This window comes from Rousettus aegyptiacus, unplaced genomic scaffold (genome assembly GCF_014176215.1).
Source record: "Rousettus aegyptiacus isolate mRouAeg1 unplaced genomic scaffold, mRouAeg1.p scaffold_m13_p_16, whole genome shotgun sequence".
NCBI classification, from domain to species: Eukaryota; Metazoa; Chordata; class Mammalia; order Chiroptera; family Pteropodidae; genus Rousettus; species Rousettus aegyptiacus.
Window position 1 is genome coordinate 52539148 of NW_023416291.1, and position 22308 is coordinate 52561455.

A 22308-nucleotide genomic window follows, 5' to 3' on the forward strand; every position below is an offset into this window, starting at 1 on the left:
ACGGAATGGATGAGCACGGGGTAGGATTGGGGGTGGGATGGGAAGGGCTAAACGCATATTCAGTGTGGCTGAGATTAGCAAACAGGTATCCGGATATTTATAAACCCTGTCTCCCAACCTCTCCCGAAAGGTTTAATCACATTTCCGAAGACATGAGGGCCACCTCCCTGACCCCAGGCGACGCTGCAGGCGTCGCGGCCGCTCTAGGCGCGCCCGGGCCCACTCGCTGGCAGAAGCAGCCGCTCGCGCCGCAGGCGACGTGCGTGAGGGCCCGCACGCCGGCAGGGGGCGCGCGCACGCAGGCGGGCCGGAAGCGTGCGGTTGCCATGTAATATCCTGGCCGCGCGGGCGCGCGACGGGCTGAGGCGGCCGCAGGGGCGGGCGCGGAGCTGGCGAGAGGGCGGTGGAGGCGGCGCCGGCAGAGCCCGCTGAGGCGCGCGGGGGGTCGGCGGCGCCCGGGTGCCTGTCGCTTGCGTTGTCCCTCCGGTTGGCTGGGTCTCGGCGGGAGGGCCGACGGCGAGAGGCACGATGTCGGTGGCGGGGCTGAAGAAGCAGTTCTACAAGGCGAGCCAGGTGAACAGAGGCCGAAGCTGGGGGCCGGGGAGGGTGGGGGAGCCCCGGCTTCCCGGAGTGAGGGGCCCGGCTAGGCCCGGCTCTGGCCGGGGAGGGGGCTGGGGACCCCGAGGGGGCGGCGTTGGCATGTGACCCTCGCGGGGTGGCGAGAGCCCAGGAGGGCCGGGGGTTTCCTGCGCAGCGGCCCTGGCCCTGCCCGCCATGTGGGCTCCGGTCTCCTCGGTGAGGGTGGGCAGATCCCTGAGTGAGGCAGAGAGACACCCGACCTCGGTCCGGGACGTGGACCCTCACCCGCTTCCTCCCCCGCCGAAAGGGCCGGGACGGGGCAGAGAGAAGGGGAAGAAACAGTCCCGAGGCTGTCGACCCAGGACTCTTGCCAGGCAGCCCAGGGGCAGGAGAGTTTTGTGTCTGGAGCACTTATTTAAAACAACAGGAACAACAACAACAAAAACCCTGTGGATGGACTCGGTACAGAGTTGAAAGGGTAGAGTGAAAAGCCGGTTTCCCACTCCACATTCTCAGGCATTCAGCCTGAGATGTCAGAGACAAGGACTACCGCCGAGCTCTTCTGTCTCCTTGCAAAACTATGTGTGCGCCTTTCCTTTAAAAACACACACAGGAGTGGAGCATAGTCGACGTAGCCCTGTGTACTCTGAGTTTTTAGTTACATGTGTCTTGGAGATCACACCAACGCTGGGGTTCTCTGCCTCCGCTCACTCTCTGCCAGCCGCCCTGAGTACTGCGGGGTGTTGAGCAGCATCCCTGACCCCATCTGCTCATGCCAGGAGCGCACACCTAGACAGCCATACATGTCTCCGGTGGCTGCCAAAAATGCCCCTGGGGGAACCCCCTCCTCCTCCCTCCCGGAACGTGACTACACTAGAACATACCCCTAGAGCTTCCTGGATCTTTTTAATGGGTTCCTGGTATTCCAGTCCATGAAGGGTACCATAACTAATTTCACCAGTCGTCCATTAATGGATGTTTAGATTGTTCCCAGTAGTTTTCTGCCACAAACATACTGCAGTGAAGAGCCAGCGAATGTCTTTGCTCACAGAAGGAATTGGATTTATAGGATAAATACCCACCCAGAAGTGGAATGCTGAATCCAAAAATATATGTTTTACATGTGACAGATAGTATAGGTTTTTTGAAAGTCTGGGGCAAGAAGCCTCGGATGTCTTGAATTCTCTTGGTCCCCGCATCTCAGGTCAAGCCGTCGGTGTAGAGACTCCGCGGAGGAGTGAGCAATAATTTCGGATTTGTCTGGGCCATGCTGGCAAACCAGGCTCTACTCCTAATTGTAAGAGGCCCAGTGGGAGGGAAGAGAAATGAGTCTCCGGTAACATGCAAGTGGTACCTTTTGCCTCTTAAGGGAAAAAGGTATGATCCTGGGGCCTAAGATATTTCGGGTCTGTAGACCTCAGACGATGAGAGAGGAACAGAGAGACTCCAGGGGGATTCTGGGATTGTTGCTGACAGTACAGTCCTTTGCCCTGACAGGATAGAATAAAGTGACCTGGCTCTGGGTTAGAACCTGCCCAGCAGGTATCAGATACCTACCTGCCCCCCGACCCCACCTGCTTGACTGGAGCACCTAGGAAAGCTGCTCCCCACCTGGGGCCCGGATGTAGTCCCTCCTGCAGGACTGCTGTCTCCATAGGTCTTGGAAGAATTCCCAGCCCACTTCGTTCCCTCATGTAGACAGGTCTCTGGCAGGCCTTCCCGCCTCACCCCCAGCATTCAGGGCCCATGCTGGTGGCCCATCCCGTCCCAGCGCTACGCACTGTGGACAGGAACTAGCCGGGCCCCTTCAGCCAGCCACCGGGGAGGCAGAGTGGCCTGCATTCGGACCTGTGAGAAGCACTTTGAAGCCTGGCGAGCACAGCGCCCTGTGAGCTGGTGGCTCGGATCAGCGTGCTCTCTGAGGCCCGGCCCTGGAGAATTGCCGCGATGGCCACCTCCTAATCTGAGTGGTCGTTTTGGCTGCCTCGCTCGGTTCCATGTTGAGTTGCGCGCTCAGGAATCACCCTGGCTGTGTTCCATTCTCTTCTGCAATAGTTTCTCAGGCCTCCAGCATCTCCATTGTCTATTCGGCCATGTCCCTTTCTGCGTGTTTCTTTTTCTCCATCTTAGGAACACCTCTTTCATCTTTTATGTCCTCAGAATTGGGTCATTCATCGAAGAGTAGCATCTCTTGTTAATGTAGTAACAATGAATATTTATTGACTTCTCAGTGTGAACAGTCAGCATGCTTTAAACCAGTCGGTCTCAACTGGCCTCACTTATCTGGCCTCAAGGTAAATGTTCCCTTTTACACAAAAAGATTCAGGGACATTTATCTTCCTGTACAACAGTGCTTTTCTACCACTTCCGGCCCCCCAGGGGACATTGGCTATATCAGGAGACATTTTTGGTTGTCACAACTTGGGTTACTACTGGAATGTGGTGGGTGGAGGCCAGGGATGCTGCTCAGCACCCTTCAGTGCACTGGCCAGCCCCCCACAACCAAGAATCCCCTGGCCCCAGATGTCAGTAGTGCCGAGCTTGAGAATCCCTGCTTTAAGGTTTGAGAAAAGTGAGGACAATTATACCAAAACAAAAACCATTCTTGTGGTAGCTGCCTGCTTTTCCCAGTTTTTAAAACATAGATAACTACGTATACAGAGACGGACACACATAAAACTCGGCATCTAGTTCCCAAATCCTTAGATCCCCGGTGCATTTTTGAGAAGGTGTAAACTTGCGTCGGAGCTCAGCCAGGGGAGACTAACCCTGCTCTCTCCTCCCCTTCACGCGCCTTCCTGGGGACGTTTGGCAACGTTTAAGACAGTTTTTGGCTACCACAGCTTGGGGAGAGGATGCTATTGGCACCAAGTGGGTAGAGGCCAGGGATGGTTGCTAAACATCCTACAATGCACAGGACAGCCGTCCCCACAAAACATTATCTGGCCCCAAATGTCAGTAGCGCTGATGTTGAGAAATCCTGCTTTGAAACAGGTTCTTGCTTTCAAAGGCTTGTAACAGTGTTGTTTCTAAATTGAGAAATAGAAGCCAGGTGGACGTGCTCCAGAGAGCGCCAGGAAGAGAGAAACTTGCTTTCTTGTAGGTGAGGCTGTCGTGCTAATCGAGTTTCTAATCTCGTTGATACTGGTGACCAGGTACCGGCACGGGCACACTTCACCGTGCTTCACAGATGTGGTGGTTTTTTGCAAGACACGCCGCCCCACCAGCAAAAAGCACAACTTGCTTTACGTGGTACTGGCTTTATGGTGGTGGGCTGGACCCGAGCCTGCAGTATTTCTGAGGTCTGCCCGTATCTGGCAGGTTTTATGCCATTTCATCTCAGGTGAAAAGCTTCAGGTTTTGTATAAAATCAGTTTGGGCTTGAGTGGGAGGTTTGCGAGTTTTTACGTCTTAGTATGAATTGGCCACTGCCTGGGTTGAGGGCCTGGGCTGTGGAAAGTTGAAAAATCTGTGGAGGAAAGCAGTAAAAGAAACAGGTGTCTGTCTCAGGCCGGTTTGCTCCACTCCCTCCGTGGCCGTCTGGTGCTATCCACGGCGAGAACTGGGGAAGATGCTTTCATATGCGTATTTCTGGGGAGCCGAGGATGGTAAAGGAACCCCGCTAGTGAGATCCAGCCTCGAAAGTTTCCGTCTCATCATCAGGTATGTTTGGGTGACATTAGTTTGCAGACCTAAACTGCTAACTGGTTTCCTGATAATTCTGTGGCCAGGCCGTGTAGAGATTTGAGAGTGTAACTAGGGATAGAGCTGGCAGCTGGCTGGAATGCTGGCCTGAGTCTTTTATTTTTGCCTGAAAGGAGGGAGAAAGTTTCACGTGAAAGATCGGTTCCGCCTGAGCTAGGAGGAGAATTATGACCGCCATATCCCAAGGCTTTGACGTTTGTTGGGTGCTTTCTAGGCCCTGGGTTTGTGCCTTGGAGGAAAGACGAGACTTCCTGTGAGAAGCATGGGACGGAGGAAGGGCTGGGGGACCCGGGACCCCAACCTGCTAGAATCAGTGTTCTGGGGGGACGCGGCTAGTGTTCGGAACGTCCACAGACCCTGCCTTCACTGACCTGTTTTTGGAATCATGCTTTTGATTTCCTAGCAAAACGCTTGGCCTGTTAAGTAATAAACATGGAATGATCTTCCAATATAAAAATTTGGAATCTCAGCATGAATGAAAGCATGACAGGTGACAGGTGAGGTCTGGAGAGCAGGGTCCTGCCCCAGGCCCTGGAGCTCGGCAGCTGCAGGCTCACCACCGGAAGCCACCTCCCCTGGGGCAGCAGGCGTGGGATGGGCTTTGGCCAGCACCGAGGTCCAGATGTCCACGTGTGATGGGAACTGAGTTAGGTCCTCCCTGACTCATTCTGTAAGACCCTTCTCCCTGCGGCCCTGGGTGGAGATACACCATCCGCTCCATCGGAGGACGGGCCACGCCGCAGCCCCCACCAGCCTCCCATCGCCCGCCGTTCCGGTGGAGGAACCAGCTGGGGATTTGGGCCGGACGCGCGCTGTAGAAGGGGTTTGCCAGCGTCCTTCCCTGAAGGAACTGGGAGCCCCCTGACACCCTGCCACTTCCCGGCCTGTCTGTAAAAGCCGGTTAACCCAGCCTCCTTCGCAGGACCATGGAGCCACTCTGTCCCCACCAGCATCCCACACGTTCTCGATGCTAACACGCCGGGCCAAAGGATCACATTCTGTCTCTCATGGTGACTGCTGAACACGAGGCCAAAAGCTCACCTCTGACTCAGAATCCTGTGTTTGTTAAAGACTAGTTCAGGCGCCGGGGAACTTAATCACTCTGCCCATCTGCGCTTGTTTCAAGGCCAAGCCATAGGACACTCACTGGTACTCCGTGCGCCACTTAATGACAGCCTGCGAGCTTAGGGGTTTCACAGTCTCTCCCTGTTCAGTTCCAGAAACTGGAGGATGTCACATATTTGAGGCCCCCACCCCCACCCCAGAACTATCGGCGACAGCAGCAGGCTGAGATGCCGCTGTTCACCTGCCCTTCCGCCACCCGGTCTTCCCGTGTTGGAGCTGACAGCGGTGCTCAGTGCACCTGGGGCCAGAGCGCACCTGTTTGCCTTATCCCGCAGAGGGGGAACTCGTAGGCTGTGGCCAGGCCTGCCATCTGCCTCTGGCCTGTGTCCAGAGCCTTTGGTCCAGGGACACAGGCCAGTTAGCCCTGCCCTGGCCCTTGTCTCAGCCCTCTTCGGTGTTGCCAGTGGTTTGGAACTGATCGAGTCTAGAGAAACTTAGATTTTAATTTGGGCTGTGCGGCCAGCTTCCTCCGCAGGATCGCAGGAGGCAGCTGCTTGCGGGAGGCCAGGGGAATGACAGGAGTCCGCCTGTCTCTGGCTTCCAAGGCTCAGTGAGGCGGCTGTGCTTGCCGTTTACCGGGAGGTTTGATGCTGAAACTCTCCTCCAGGGGCCTGTTTGCCCCCAGGGGGTTAGAAGCTCGGCAGGCCTGTTGGGGTTGCCCTGCCCTGTGCTCAAGCCTTGTACTTAATGGCTTTGTGATGTGCCTGGAGAGTTAGGGGCAGTCTGCGCAGGTTCTTTTTCAAAGCTGTCCCTGGAAAGCCGGATGGAGGAATGTGTCAGAATGTGGCAGCTGGCTTCTCTCTTCCGTCTTCCCTCCTCCTCCCCTCCCTCCCCCTTTCATGGGGCTGGGTTTGGCAGCTGCTTCCCAAAAGCCAGCTTCCTGGCTTCTTCCTTTTCCGCTCAGCTCCTAGAAAAACCTGCTGACTGGGCCCCGCGAGTGGGGTCACGTGGAGACTCCCAGCCACAGCAGGAAAATGGCCTGCGATTTCCTCCGGAGGGCCTGACTCAGCATCTGTCCCCTGCCCCCTGCAGAAAGGGCTGCTGCCTGGCTGCTCAGATTTCCACACCTGGGCGTCAAGCGTCTCCGTGGGCATCCCGCCTGGCGTGCGAGGCAGCCGCCCTGGCAGCCGCGGCCCCAGCAGGGCTCGGCGTCGAGGCAGACGGCCTCCCACGCCTCCCGCGCCGGGCAGCCAACCGCGAGTCCATCGTGTGCCCCTCTAGTCTTTTCGTGTGGCGACCTCCCGCACCCCTGATCCCTCAGATGCCCCGTCTCCCGGCTTTGCGGACTCCCACGTAGTGCCTTCTCAGTTGAGGACCGAGGTTCACGTGGGTGACTATTCTGTCCTCGACACCGGATTGTGAGCTCTTCGCAGGCAGGACCCACGTTTCCTGCCCACCGTGCGCCTGCTGCTGAGCCCAGCCCCGGCCCGGCCCAGACGCTCGGGAGCCCTAGATGCTCGGGAGCCCTGGGCTCCAGGACGGGAGTGAGCCGAGGCTGCGCCAGGGGTCGTGGGAGGGGGTCGTGGGAGGGGGTCGTGGGGGCGCTGAAGCGGGAGCGGCCGCGTCGGCGCCCCTCGGCAAGGCAGAGGCGGGGCGCGGGGTACGCACACGCCCCGGCTGACCTGGGTGCAGTCCGAGTGCCAGCCTGGCACGCAGGACTTTCCGGAGCCCCCGCCCTGGTCCTCGCTCCAGTTCCCACCTGGCCTCTTCCAGGGCGGCACACTCCAGCCTGACCAGTCCACTCCGGCCCGCCCCGCTGCCTGTCCCTTCCTGTCCCCTTCGACTGCAGTGAAGTGCGCCTCACCTTCAGCTGCCCACCCCTGGTCTCTCGCTCTCCGAGTTTTCCCTTTAAAGCTCTGTGCCTGTCTTCCTTCTCCCTTGCCATCCCCCCGGCTGCCCCCCGGAGACACCTCACTGGCCACGCAGCGGGTGCGGCGGGCGCCGCCCACGTGCCGCACCCTGAGCACACCCTCGCCTCAGATGCGCGGCGCCTCTCGCCAGCGGGGCTCCTGGCTCACAGTTTGCTGACCGCGTCGGCAGAAATGGTGGGCTTCTTCTCCGAGTGGGAGTGGGGGCCTCTGATAGTGTCGCCGGGGCTGACTTGGCACCAGGACCTGGTAGAACCCCAGGAAGGCGGGGTGTCTGGCGAGGCCTTAGAGGGCTCGGTCAGGAACAGGTCCAGCTGGTTTAAAAGATAAAGCTCAGAGGTTGTCCCTTTGGCTTAGGATCTGCCTCCACGGGTGGCGGCTGAGGGGGACCTGCTCTTGGCTGGGCCGGAGAGGCCTGACCTCTGTCTCGGGCAGTCTCTGATCCTGGACCCTGAGGCCAGGCCAAAACTTACCTGGAGGTGCCCAGCCTGCTCAGAAATGGAGTTTGCTGGGCTCTGCCCTCCCAGGCCAGGCCACTCCCCGCCTCCAGCAGCCGCTGCCCAGGCCCGCCAGGCTTCCTGTGCCTGCCCAGCGTTAGCCTTGGCCCTGTTTGCCAGCCCTGGCTTTCGTACCTGCCTGCTGTCCCCCCAGTCAGCCTGCCAGCTCTCCTTCCTCCCCTTCTCCCCCTTCCCCGCCCCTTCCCCACTTGCCCCAGTTGGCTCTCGCTGTGGCCTTCTCCCCTCCCTGGCACCCACTACCCCTCATGCACCTCCAGGTCTGCATCCCCAGTCAGTCCCGTCACCTGGAGGTGGTGGTCCCAGCCCATCCTGCTGGTACCTGAAAAGCAGCACGCTCCGTGGCCCAGCGCCCCGGGAGCCGGCCTCCCGACCTGTGCACCCCCACCCTCCCCGTCCTCACCCTGACGCCACACGAGAACCCCGACTCACTCTGCCGCCACCTCCGCCTCTTTCCCCTTTTAAATCGATTCACTTTTTAAATTTAAAGGGATCTTGATGTTATTCGTTGATATGAAATTATAGTAACCTGACCACCAAATACAGCCGAAGCAAAGCAGAGTGATTGGTCCTTCCCGGACACCTTCCCTCGGAGCCTGGGCTCTGCGCCCTCTCGTTGGAGGCGTGGAAACCAGGACGGTGCCCGCCTGGCCGCTTCTCCTTGCCGGGCTGAGGTGCTTTGAAGGAGCATCGCTGCGGGGAGAATTTTCTCGCTCATCCCCACGTTACCTCCCGCGCTTCGGGAACATTATCCCCCGTAAACTGCCTTCTCTTGGCGCCGCGCACAGTGACCTGCATCGTGTTCACGCAGGTCGGGAAACCCTGCGGACTGGGACTGAGGCTCGGAGAGGGGGCTGCGGGTTTTCCAAGTGTCTGGGAAGAGGCGTGACAGTAACCGGCACAGTTCAGTCAGTGTTCTTAGTCCCCAGGTGTCACCCCGGCCGATAACTGGGACCGTGCGGCGGTGCACTCAGTGCGGCCTGCTCTGTAAAGCAGAGTGGTTGACCGGTGACTTTTCTGCTGCCATTTCGGGCTTCAGCTCCAGGAGCGAGGAGGAGACCCGTGGTCTTAGGAGGGAACCTGGGAGCCTCCTCCCCCTTTTCACCGCCAGGACCCCTCCTTGTCCCCTGCCACCCACCTCCCCAAGATGATGCCCCTTGGCTGCCTTGGGCAGATGGGCAGGTGTCCATCCACCCGACAGCCTCCGCTCATCAGAGCCGCGATTGTCTGAAGGCGGGCGCCCGGCCTTAGGCCAGCTTCTGGAGGGCAGCCGAGGGAATGGGGACGGAGTCTCTCCATCCTCTGACCTAACCCGCCTGGCCAGGCGCTGTCCGGCTTCCGTGAGGTGCGGCGTCCTTGCTCAGAGTCGCTTGCTGCTCGCTGCCCCGTGGTCAGATTTCACCCTGCGTCTGCAGCCCCTCCCAGATTGCAGAGTGGGTGTCCGGGTCGGAGCCCCTGCATGTATGTGTGGGACGCCCCCACAGAGGTAGGCTCCGAGGGCCAGGACGGCGAAACATCATCTTTCCCCCCCATCCTGACACGTCCACTTCACAGTGGAGAAGTCCCGTGCGTCTCTCTGGGAGGTTCCTAATCAGCCCCCTTCTCCCCGGAGGACTCAGGGGCAGCCGAGTGTTCTCTCCGAGCCCCAGGTCCCACAGCAGGCTCCCCGCTGTGTCCCAGAGGACCCTGTGCCCTCGCCCTCAGCACAGCGGGCCACCTGTGTCGTAGAGTCCCCCTGCTGCCTCTGGACTGGCGGGCCTGGGAGGGGGAGTGTGGGGGGGTAGGGAGGGCCTTCCCCTAGACTGCGTCGCGGCCCTCCGCGAGTTTCCACTCGGCGTGCCTCGCGGAGGGGCACGTCCTCTCCCGGGCACCTTCAGTTTGCGTTACAGTGTCTCATCTATAGAAAGAGATGCGAAGGCTGACCAGGTGACAGCCAGGCGCCCACCAGAGCTGCAAGGAACAGCAGTGCAGTTGAAGCCCCTCCCTATACCTTCACTGTGTGTGAATTTATCACTAAAAAATACACAGTATGTTTCGCAAGTGTGCGCCTCCTGTGAATGGTTTCGTGTGGCACTGTTTGTGTGCCTTGTTCTCACCGATGCCCGTGACCGCACAGGTGTGAAGCCCCCTCGGCGCGGTGACTCCCAAGCACTTTTATGTATCCACCTGCCCATGGGCCTGTCGATGTCTCCGGGGTTTTGCTCTTTGAGCGTGCCAGTGAGCAGTCTGGCAGCTGGCCCCTTGGGCACAGTGTATCAGAGTTTTTCTAGAGTCGCACCTTGTTTAATGTGACCATATAGGTTTTCAGCAGTCCCAGCCCGGAAAAAAACCAGCCTGTTCAATTTGTGTGGTCGCCTGGCGGGGGTCACGTGTTCAAGACCTCGTAAGGATGCTGGTTCACCTGGGCTCCGCTGGGCTGCATGCTCCCAGAGGCCTTTGCCAGGTAGCAGGGGAGGGGGGCAGTGAGGGGGTGTAGCTCAGTAGCTCCGTGTGGCCCAGGGGGGGCATGGACCGTGGGTCAGCCCGAGGAAGCCCACGGCCACTGACAGTACCCAGAACCCCACTTCCGCCCCGGGTCTTCCGTACAGAGTTAATTTCTTCAGCCCGTCGGCTCCTCCGGAACTGTGTTTTCTGTTTAGGTCTCCACAGTGAGACTCTGCTCTAAGACGGCACCCGGGGTCTACAGTTGATCCCCGTTGTTTGTACGTTCTGTATTTGAAATTTCACCTACTCACTAAAATGTATTCGTAACCCCCAAATCAGTGCCTGTGGCTCTTCCACAGACGTGTCTGGAGGCAGAAACGTTGAGTCTCCCGCTGCGCTCTGCCTCCTCATTTCAGTTCTGCTGCTGTGAACTGGAGTCCTTTTTGTAATTTGTTTAGTGCTGCATTTTTTTTGTGGGTGTTTTCGCTGTTTAAATTTGCCCCGAGAATAGAGCTGAAGTGCTGTCTAGGGTTGCTAAGTACAAGGACGCGACGATGCTGCCCCTCACAGAGAAGTCGGTGTGTTAGAAAAGCTTCCTTTAGGCCTGATTACAGTGCTGATGGCTGAGCTCAGTGGTAATTAGGCCACGGTGTGTGTTAAATAAGGTGTCTTTAAACAGAAATACACAGAACACTGGGTTAGGCATCCATCGGTTGTGACCGGAGGCTCCCAGGAACCTAACTCGGTATTTTTTCCAGAAGCTGTGGCCACTTGCTAATTCAGTGTTTGTGATGACTTTATTGAACAGACCCACAGCGAAAAAACACGAGAATTGACTGTAGTTCCTATGCCGAGTGGAATCACCCTCCCTCCCCCAAGGCTGCCCCTGCCCTAGTCCCTGGAGGTTTCTGGATGTGTTCCCTTGGCACAGGGTTTTGCTGATGGGATTAGGAGTTACAGAGAGCATCCCAGAGCTGGGGCCCTTGGAAGTGCCTGTGGGGCTGGTGGCTGCGGGGGGTGGGGGGGGTGGAGGCAGCCGGGAGGCCCGCCCGTGGTGGCCGTGAAGACGGAGGAAAGGGCCTTGGGCCAAGGAATGCGGGCGGCCTCTGGAAGCTGGAAAAGGCATGGAAACCCCACGGATCCCCAGAGTAAACGCAGCCTTGCCGACGCCTTGGTCTTAGCTGCTGGGATCCGTTGGACTTCTGGCCTCTTTTAAGAGTTTTGTGTTGTTTTAATGTCGCTTTGGGTTTTGGGTTTTGGGGGTTTTTTTTTTTTTAATCATTCCCCTCCCCACACTCCCCTTCTCCTTGGCAACCATCAGCCTGTTCCCTGTATCTATGGGTCTGTTTCTGTTTTGTTTATTCATTTGTTTTTTTTGTTTTTTTTTTTTTTTAGATTCTACATATAAGTGAAATCCTGCAATATTTCTCTTTCTCTGACGTCATTTAGCATAACATCCTCTAGATCTATCCATGTTGTCACAAGTGGCAACATTTCGTTCTTTTCTGTGGCCGAGTGATAGTGCATTGTATATACGTATCACATCTTTTTTTTCCAATCGTCTATGGACGGACACTTACATTGCTTCTATTAGTAATGGTGCTATGAATGTAAGGGTGCGTGTATCTTTTCGTAGTAAGGTTTTGTTTTCTTCAGATAAATACCCAGAAGAGGAATTGCTGGGTCATGTGGCAGTTCAAAGGACCTCCCGACCGTTTTCCGGAGCGGCGGCCCCCGTCCGCAGTCCCACCAGCAGTGCACGGGGGCTCCCTTTGCTCCCTGTCCTCGACAGCATTTGTTTGCCGAGGTATTGATGATGGGTATTCAGACAGGTGTGAGGTGCTATCTCGTTGTGGTTTTGATTTGCATTTCCCTGATGATCAGTGATTTTGAGCATTTTTTCATATGTCTGTTGGCCATTTGTATGTCTTTGGAGAAAGGTCTAATCAAGCCCCCTGCCCATTTTTTAATTGGATTGCTTGAAGATTTTTAGTATTTAGTTGTATGAGTTCCACATACTTTGGCTAGCAACCCCTTATCGGATGTATTGTTTGCGATCTCTTTCCATTCAGTAGGTTTTCTCGTTTGTTGATGTTTTCTTTTGCTGCGCAAAAACTATTTAGTTTGATGTAGTCCCATTTTATTTGTGTTTCCCTTGCTCGAGCAGACGTTTCCAAAAAGATAATGCTCAGAGCAACGTCGAGTTTGCTGCCTGTGTGTCCTCCTAGGAGTTTCATGGTTTCAGGTCTTACAGTTATGTCTTTCATCCATTTTGAGTTTATTTTTTGTATGTGGTGTAAGAGAGTGGTCTAGTTTCATTTTTTCCCACATATCTGTCTAGTTCTCACAATACGGCTTATTGAAGAGACTCTCTGTCCCCTACTGTATATCCTTGGCTCGCCACAGATTAGTTGATCGTGCAAGTGCGGATTGATTTCCGGCTCTCTGGAGTGTACGTCTGTTTTTATTCCAGTACCGTGCTGTTCTGATCATCGTGCCTTTGTAGTACAGTTTGCTATCAGGGAGTGTGATACCTCCCACTTTGTTTTTTCACAAAATTTCCTCTGCTATTTAGGGTCTTTTGTGGTTCCATATAAATTGTAGGGTTCGGTCTGATTCTGAGAAGAGCACCATTGGTAGTTTAATAGGATCGAGTCCGTAGATCGCTGTAGGTGGTAAGGACATCTTAACAACATTAATCCCTCTAATCCACGAGCAAAGTATTTCCTTCCCTTCTTTTTTGTGTCTCACTTAATCAGTAAGTTTGCGGTGACTCATTAACAGCAGAGCAGCCACAGGACGCTGGAACAGGCCCGTGCTGCTCTGCCGCCTTGCCTGGTACGAAGGCTCTCAGTGCGACCGTGGAGAGGCGTGTGCGTCCGTGTCTCTGCGTGTGTCCGCACGTGTGTCTGTGTCCGCACGTGTATGATCCTCCATTAGCTCCCGCCTCTGGCTTAATGACCGGAGTCAGCAGAAAACCGGCCCTTTCCCTCTGCCGAGCGGACGCGCAGGCGCCACGCTAATGGCGGTTGCCCCGCCGTCCTCAGGTGCAGGGCTGTGGGCCAACTCCGAAAATGCAGAAGTGTCTCCCTGGTTCCAGGAATCTTGCCTTGGTGACCTCAAAGCTGGCAGACTGATAGGAAGCCCTCCCCCGCCGTTTGACGTGACTCTGGAAACCTGCTCCTGGCGGATTCGATGCCAGAACCGCCGCTGCCCGGCTGACCTGGGCGCCGCCGTTCGGAGCGGCGCAGCGTGTCTTGACCTGTGTCCTATGTCGGTTCTCGGTGGCTCTGTAGAAAGCGGCCGGTGGTCCCCCAGCCTGATGGCACATTTCTTCCTACCACGGAGCCCAGAGGCTCACGCTGATGACCCCCGACATCTTCGGAAGGGACACTTCAGAATCGCGTCTGGTAGTTGTTTCCACGGCAGCCCTCGGCGCCCCGTCCTCTGCATGGCTGCAGGCCCCCGTGTCCCCGTGCGTGTGTGTCTGCGCCCAGCACGGCCTTGGCTCTTCCGCGTGTCCGATTCCAGTCCACCCTTCAGAGCCCAGGCCCGGGCCATGCCCTGTGTGTCCTCTCTGCTTCCCTCCCCACGAAGTAAGCGGCTTCTCCCTGTCGGTCCCTTATCAGAGATCCTTACGTTATCATTTTTTTGTGTGCCTACGTTATTAATCTTTTTTCCCTCTACTAACCTGGCACATGTAAATAGTAAATATTTATTGAATGAATAAGGACAACTCTATCAAAAATGGGGATCTGGTCATCCCATGTTGACCCTGAACGTTTGGTGTAGAGCAGGAGAATGTCTCGAACATGCGCGGTGGCTGAGCGGGTGAAACAGCGCTGGTACGGTGACCCAGGGTCCCTGTGACAAGCGCCCTGTAGGGAAGAGCCAGGGGAGGTTCGTAGGGACATGACCAGGGCCGTGGCATTGGATCTCCACATAGCAAGGAGAGAGGGGAAGAGGGCGCAGGGCTCCCTGGGCAGGTGCCGGAGCCAGGCCCTGCCTGTTGTGTTCCCAGCCCTCACCCAGGAGCCCGGCACGGCTGGCTGTGGGGTCGGTCCTTCCGGGCGGGGGAAGCTTCCCCGAGTGCCAGGTGGAGGCCCTGCTGCCAAACCCGTGTCCTCTGGTAGAGATAGATTTGAATATTCTTGTGGCTCCTGGCTCAGGAAGTGGCCACACCAGACACGCATCGCATAGCACTGTGGCAGCGAGACCTGGGGAGGAGGGCAGGGCAGCTGTTCTCCTGCAAAAAGTGAAAGCAGAAGATGAGAAGCCGCTGCTGCTGAGGGCGCCTCGGGCGGCACGGCCCAGCCCCCTGGCCAGTGCGGCGGGCCCTGCGAGGGGGGCCCTCGTGCCCAGGGTGCGAGCTCGGCTCCTCGAAGCGACGTGCACCGTCTGGAAGAGAGGGCAGGGTGTCCCGGGACGGCCAGTGGGCCAGGTTGCGTGGCAGAGGAGGAGACTCGCGGTGCCCAGGTCACACGGGGCAGCACGTGTGCCCCGGGCGCTGCCCACCGCCCTGCAAGCCCAGCCGTGTCACCTCGTGCTTCGTTCCTCCCGTCCCCCCGATAGAGCGTCACAGTCGCGCCTCACAGTCACCCGCCAGCAGCTGTACGTGGTGCGGGAGGTGCCGGGCGTCGGGCGAGACCCTCACTGAGCCCCGGGGAGCGCGCAGTCGGCAGTGCCGGCACCGCGCGTGCGTGTGTCCCGGCGTGGGGGGCGACGAGCGTGCGGAAGCACAAGGCCCTCCGAGGGGGGCCGCCAGCGTGTCGCCCTCGCCCCCACAGAAGAGCCACGCCAGACCTTCCGCCCCAGCAGCGGCGATCCCACCGCCGTCACCGGCCACCAGGCAGACCCCGCCCACGCCCCGGACCGCCGCCCGCCCACGCGCCTTGCCGCGCTCCCTCCTCCGGACGGACGGACGGCGTCACGCAGCCGACGGCGGGCTCGTGTTTGTGGGGCGGTTCACACCTGAGCCGCACAGCACGCCGTTGTCGTCACCCCACTTTACAGCTGAGGAAACTGGGGCTCCGAGGAGCGCACATTCTTGCTTAAAGGCACAGCCAGCGCCAGTCCCCATTCTGTGGTCCGGGCCCCTCTGCTCCCCCGCGTCCAGCGGTGTCTCGCGGCCTCGGTCACACCCTTGTTTTGGAGAGCGCTGCTGAGCCGCGGGGTCTGCGCTCGGGCGTTTCTGTATCATCTCAACAAGGAGGGACACCCCCCCCCCCAGCACCTGCTGGGCGCCCAGCATGCTGCTCTGCGGACTGTCACTGTGGCCGACGCTGCCTCGATGACGGGGATTTAGTGTTTGGGGACAGTGTGCCTGGGGTGGGGAGGTGAGGCCACGCTGCCCCCCAGGGGAGTTGCTGGGATGACAGTGAGCCTTGGCGGAGGAGGAGGAGGACCCCCGAGAACGGCTCTTCTCCACCTGCGCCTGAGGGGGTCTAGGCACCTGGCAGTCTGGGTGCGCCCCCACCTTGAGCCCGAGCAGAGATGTCGGCGAGCCTGTGTCCCTACAGCCTGAGTGCGCATCGTCAGGAAGGGAAGGCCCGCCCACTGAGGGCTCCAGCGTGGTAACGGCAGGGGACAGGAGCGGTTTGCCCCAGCGACCACCTGGAACTGCCCGCCCGGCCCTGGCAGCTCCCTCCTCCTTGGCCCTGTCGGTTCCCTGGTCTGCGCGCTGAGCTTTGACAGCGATTCTGAGACTCCGTGCAGCGGCCGGTCTCCGACCGGCTCTGCAGTGTAGAAGGGCGAGTGTCCTAGACAGAGGACAGTGTGGCATGCCGGCGTCTGACACTTGGCCCTGGCGCTCGGCACCCATCCCTGACCCACGGCGGGGGCTGGTCTGTGGTGCCGAGCACTCTCCCGGGATCGTGACCTGCCCAGGTGCCGTTCGTTGGCAGCCACACCTGAAGAAACTGGTCTTGGCGACTGAGCCACCAGGGCCATGAGTCACTTGTCAGCCGAGCCTATAGTCACCCTCTGGTGTGACAGGTGAACAGTGGAACTGGGTGAGGACACATTCCTCAGCGCCCACTCAGAGCTACTGCCCGGGGCTGCCTGGGTGCGGGGGGCGCCCAGGCCAGCCACCCCCTCCCCCGTGATCCGCCGGGCACCTAAGTGTGTTCCAGCTCCAGCCGGGTGTGTTTTCGGGCCTTTCGGTTTGGTCTTCAGAGCCTGCGTGCCTGTTAGCCTTCTCCTGTGCCCTGTCCTCCCACCCACAGACTTGTCTCTTCCAGGGGCTTCCTCTTGATAAGCAACCAGCCCGCTCGGGGCGGCGGGGTCCTCTGGGTGTGAGCCAGTCCGGGCCTGACTTGCCCAGATTTGTGGTGTGCATATTTTCCTGAACTTTTGCTCTCTGGTGTGGGAGCCAGCTGTGGGCAGAGCGTGGGCAGAGAGCGGGGAACTGGACTGGCAGCCTCTGGCCAGAGTGCCCGCGTAGCTCGAACTTCCCATAAGCAAGCAGCGTGAAGGAAAGTTTGGGGGGGGGGGGGCGGTGCTGTCGTGCAGCCAGCTCCCGAGGCCCCTGCCCTCCCAGAGCTCAGCCACCGTGGTGTGTTGGGATGTCAAGCCCCTATGCAGTCATGTCAGCTAAGTGCCTCCCGAGTCTCAGATGCCATTCTGAGCGAGAGAGCGGCAGTGACGGCCGCTCGCAGTCTGGCAGGGGAGGCCACAGGGAGTGGGGTGAGGTGGGTGGGCGCCTTGGCAGAACAGAAAACAGAACCTAGTCCAAGGCAGGGTCCAAAGGGAGCAGGGGCTTGAGAGGAGGTCTCAGGGGTGACCACTAGGTCACTCCTGCTTAGGTAAGGAGGTGGGCGATGGAGAATCAGAAAGGCTTCCTGGAAGTGGCGGCTTCTCCTTAGTTAGACCTTTAAAAATGGAAGGGGAATTAGAGACAGGGAGACAGCATTTGCGTTCCGGGAGGCAGGGCCCTGGGCTTTTAGGTCGGGCAGGCGCTCACCCTGGCTCATTATCGTTGGGGTGCTTGTCACCCCTCACGGAGACTGGTACTGGGCACCTGCAGCCTCTTGAACAGTGGGCTGTGGTCACAGTGTGTGACACAGAGGTTGTCCCCATGCCTCCCAGAGGCCGGGCAGCTGTGCCCCACAGGACTTCCAGGCCCTGTTGCCCACCCCGTCCTGAAAGGCTTCTCTTGCATCAGCTTTGCCGTCGGTAACGGATGAGTTTGCAGAAAACCCGTGTCGCGTCTGCACATAAGTGTCCCAGAGCCCGCTGCCGGCAGCCCCGACGGCGAGCCCGGCCCACGGACGTGCGGGGCCGGGCGCCCTGCCAGGCAGGCCCCGGGGGATGTATCACCTCATTTGTTTGTGGTTTGGGTGTTTCTTTTTATAAGTTTTCATCTGAAATTGATTTTCCCAGTTAGGTGACAAGCTGAGAAATTAGAGTACATGAGGCCGGTCAGTGTGGGTCCAGAGACTTCAGCTCTGGCAATAGATACAGATGTGACTCGTTCCTCAGGGACGAGCCTCAGTCAGTGGCTGGCATCAGTCGGGCATAGAACCCTTGCACCGCCCAGGGTGCTGGCTTGGGTCAGGCCTGCCGCCAGGGCCTGGGGGTGTGGCCTTGCCCTGTCTGGGACACTCCTGACCAGGCAGGGCCGGTCTCCCAGGGGCCCTTGCTCATCCTTAGTCAGCTCCCTCGTGCCCCAGCACCCTGCTGGGCCTGGGCAGGCTGAGAAAACGGGGAAGCAGATCAGAGGACGGGGCGGCCTTTGGAGTGCGTGATTTAAGACTCAGAGACCAGTCACCCCGCCTGTCTTGTCTTGGTGTCGCACGCACGTGCACACATAGACACACACACACTACGCTGCCCGGCCTGGGGCAGCGGGTCCTGGTTGTCCCATTTACAAGGTGAAGGCACTCGCCCAGAGGCTGCAGCTGGGCCGCGTGGGCTCTGCAGGTCCTGGCCGGCCCTGTCCCTTCCTGCGGGGTTTTTGGGGGTGACGAAAGGGCTGCCAAGGCAGCAGGTCCGAGAAGCTGCGCAGCGTCTGCAGTGTCTCGCGGAAACATCACGGCTCCGGGAGCCCTCTCGGCGCGCCGGGCCGGCCTCCCGCCACAAACCGTACGTGCGGTGTTCCGAGCCAGCTTTCCTCAGCTGAGCGAACACGGAGCCCTCCCCGCCTCCCCCAGCTCCGAGGTTGACCAGTCTTCGTTGCGTGCTTCTGCTTCTTCTTGGAAGCTGGATGGCGTCTGGGTGGGAACCCCAGGGCTGCCAGTCCTTAGAGTGGACCCGGGCCAGTGCTCTCGATCATAGGTGAGGAAGTAGGGAGGGTCCCCAGAGGGGCTGGCACTAGGGTCCCTGGCATCCTGACCCCCGGCCACTGCCCTCCATAGCGTGTAGGGCGGGTGCCCGGGGCCTGGCCTCTGGGCCGCCGGGCCATGAGGGAAAACCCCTGGGCACAGACGGCGCCACTCAGCCTGCCTCTCCCGCCACCATCCACGGGCAGGTCAGGCCAGGCAGGGTGTGGGTTCCTCGTCGCCCTGTCTGCGAGGACGCCTGGGTCCCCTGGGGCAAGGGAGGGAGGCATGTCCCTTGAACGGGCTGAGTCCTGTAGCCGCCCGTGTCTGCCCAACCCCCCACTCCTCTGTGGCCCCGTGGGTGACACACGCCCCCAGCGCCGGGTCTTCTGGTGCCGTCATGCCGCATTCCGTTAGCTGCTCCTCTGGGAGGTGAGGAAGGGGTCTGGGCACAGCCCACTCCCCCTCGACCCTGTCCAGGGCATGCGGGGGGCCAGCCGGAGTTGGCCCCGCAGGGTGATTTGGGTGCAGAGCGTTGGGCCCGCCAGTCAGACGGCATCCGTCCCTCCCATGTGTGGTACCGGGTGACAGCAGAAAGCAGTACGTGGGGACCTCGTGCCCTAGGAGCTTGCCATCAGTTACTGGTGCTGGGACCGAAGGTTCTGGACAGACCGGCGAGGAGGTCGCCCGGGGGTCCGGGGGAGGAAAGCGACGCGAGCGTGAGCCAGGCTGGGGCGGGCCTGGTTCCGGCGGGCGGAGGGCTCCTGGGGCCTCGCGCGGGCCCTCGCGGAGGAGCCCGGTGTTTAAAGCCGGTGCCACAGTCCGGGGTCTCATCAGGACAGCAGTGTCACGGCGGCATGAGCGGTGGCCCGGGCGCTCGTGCAGGTCTGGTGGCTTTGCTGTCAGCAAAGAAAAACTGTTCCTTTCAGCCCCCGTCTGCAGGGGCCGGCTTCTCTGTGCTCACCCGGAGGGACCCGTAGCCTTAGGTATGGGGACCAGCGGAAGGAGGCCAGAGCGTGAAGCCGGACCTCATTCACATCTCAGGGAGCTCTGTCATCTGCTCGCTAGCCCATCCCAACGGTCCCTTCATGACTGTCTTCCTCTGCCGTCACCTCCTCCTCTAAAGCCAGTTCTTTCCAGCGGCCGGTGCCCGCTCTGCTCCCAGTGCTCGGGCCGTTTCCAGCTCAGACTCTTGCATTAAGCCAGACGGGTGACTCTGAGAGGACTGGTCTCGTTTTCGGGTTTGCGCCTCATCTTGATAGCACGTGCCAGGCGGGGAGGCAGCAGCTGAGGCTTCACGTGGCAGCGAGCTTAGCGCCGCGCAGACAGAAGGCGTGGATCACCCTGGGCCGGCCCCGCTGGAGGAGCGAGGAGCCAGGCGGTCCTGCGATGCGTGTGCCAAGAGGCGGGTGGGCTGGAGCCGCCCTGAGATGTGACATCCGTGGCCGGCGCTGCTTGTGGCAGAAAACTGCCTAGACTGCGCGAGGCCGGGTCCGACTAAGGCGCCTGTGCCGGACTTCTCCACAGCGGCAGCCAGCCTCCTCCCCTCCCACGCCCCCACCCCAGGTGGGAGACCCCGCAGCTGGCTCGTCCCCGCAGCCTGAGGGCCCTGAGGGTTGTGCTTCTGAGCTGGTTTCTCAGCGGCCAGCCCCAGACCCCAGCGCCTGCCCCCTCTGCCCAGAAGAGGCCCTGGGCTCCCCTCTCCTGCTGCTGTCAGAACTGGGTCCCCAGCAGACCCATGACACGCTGCGCGCACTGTGTCTGTGGGCCGTGTCTGACCCCTGGGGCCTGAGCTGGTGGTCGCAGTGCTCAGTTTGGGGTTTCCACGTATAGAGTAACTGTAGAAGCTACTTCCTGGCTGACCATTCCCCCCGCTTCCGTTCACAGAGCTGCTTTCTAAACTTTTGGCTTTGATTTGGGGTAGAGAGGAAACGTGCCGGGAGGCGTGAAGGGCACCGCCAAGCCCGGGTGGTTCTGGACTTCCCAGCGGGGCAGAGGGAGTTCTGACTTGGAGACGCCCCCTCCGCGGGTTTAACGGGGTGAGGACTCACTCAGTCAGCTCAGTGTCTCCTGGGGGCTGCGAGGGAGTGGGCTTCTCCCCAGCCCCCAGGGCCTGTCTCCTTGGGTTGAGGCTTGATGTCCACCCTCCGCTTTCTCCCGGCTGGGCTAGGAGGGCGGCACCTCTCTGTCACCCCTGAGGATAGTGGCCTGGCCCCACCCTCGGGCCCTGTGGGCGCTCTGAGCTGCCTCCAGCCTGTATCACCCCCATCAGCAAGCATTTCATAATCGAGCCACTCACAAGGGCCCCGGCTTTGGAAATTGTCCTGCGTATCCTGGTGACACTGGGGGCCATTGAAGGTTTCTGGGCAGGGCTGGACTCGTCGAGAGCGGGAGGCTTTGGCGCAGCTGGTGCACTGCGTGTCACCTCTCCAGAAGCACGCTTAGCTCACTTTTCCAGAAAGAGTCTGGTTAGCCAAAAAGCACGCCGCCCATGTCTGCCAGCATCTGGGTCGGGCCCGGGAGCGCGAGCAGACAAAGGAGATCGAGAAGGCGGGCAGCTGCGTGTGTCGGCTGGGGCCCGGCCCGTGTCGTGGGCTGCCTGAGTCACGACACGGGAGACTGTAATGGAAACCAGAGGGTTTGCTCCGAGCTGTTTGGCACGTCCCCCCAGATGACAGGAGGCTAGCAGGGCGGGGAGCAGCTGCGCCTCCCTCCCCACCCCCTGCCGTCATCCCAGCTCAGGAATTCCTAAGCCCTGCCCGGGGTCATCACGGTCACCTCCTGGGGCCTCTGCAGCGGGGTGAGGCCTGACGCCTCCCCAGGCCTCGGACGCCCCACGCCCTTCCGCCTGGGCCCTGCGCGGGCCCCGGGCTTCACCCCATTCCATCGCCGACCAGTCCTCCAGGATGGGGCACGGTACAGGGCGGACCGGCCAGTCCGGCAGGCCTGGTCGCAGCTCACAGTCCCTCCACATACAGCTCCACAGCCTTTAAGTTCTGCCGTCTCTCCGCCCTCGGTTTCCTCATCTGTAGTTGGGTACACTGGACCCTGCAGTGCCATCAAGTAATGTGACAATAAATGACACGCAGGAAGTGCCCACACGGTACCTGGCTCACAGTGGACCAGGACCGTGGCCTTGTGCCCCCAAAGTTGCATCTCAAGCAGAAGACCGTCTGCCGGGCTGGCCTTGCTCTGCCTGCTGGGAACCGGCCCGTCTGCTGAGGTCCAGAGTGGCCAGCGCCGGGCTGCGTGGCCCGTCCGGCCACGGCCACGCCCTGCTGCCGAGCGGCCGTGCTGGCGCCCCCCTGCGGCCGTCACGCTCTTCCCTGCGTCGCCGCTGCTTCCAGCGTTTCTGTCCCCCTCGCCGGAGAGGCCCTCCTCGGGGCCAAGGCAGTCTCCGGGGCCTCGCGTACTGTCCTCCCGCCTCAGGCGTGACTTGTCGCATTACAGGGCCGGTGGCTGGGCCCGAACCCTTGAGGCCCTCCAGCTCCCGGGCCACCCTCTCTGGCTCTCCAGACTGCCCACGAGCGACTCCGCGTCTCCGTGCCTGGTCCCCTTACCGCCGAGGAGGGGGCTGCTCGCTGTGGGCAAGGTCACGCAGGTGGAGGGCAGGCGGAGGGGCTGCGCCTAGACCCTGGCCCGGGCCAGGAGAGGACAGGGGCCCAGTGGCCCTGTCATCAGGCGCCGTGCGTGGCCACCCAGAGCACAGTGGCTGGAAGAGGCGCAGGGACGCTGAGCAGGCGTGGCGCCCCCATCCTGGCGTGCGCCCCCCCCCCCCCGCCGGCAAAGCACACTGTGTACCAGCCCACTCGCTTCTGGGTCGCGTCCATCGGG

General features: G+C 60.1%; 1 protein-coding gene across 2 annotated transcripts in view; it reads left to right on the forward strand.

The window, feature by feature from the left end:
• Nucleotides 1-361: 361 nt before the first annotated feature.
• Nucleotides 362-22308, forward strand: part of SH3GL1 (SH3 domain containing GRB2 like 1, endophilin A2) — a 28351-nt gene continuing 6404 nt past the window's right edge. Inside the window, exon 1 of one of the 2 annotated variants that reach the window (XM_036234087.1) lies at nt 362-573. In XM_036234087.1, the coding sequence (XP_036089980.1) occupies nt 529-573 (45 nt within the window). In that variant the 5' untranslated portion in view covers nt 362-528. The remainder of the gene's footprint in view (nt 574-22308) is intronic. The other variant, XM_016144506.2, reaches the window with a different exon arrangement.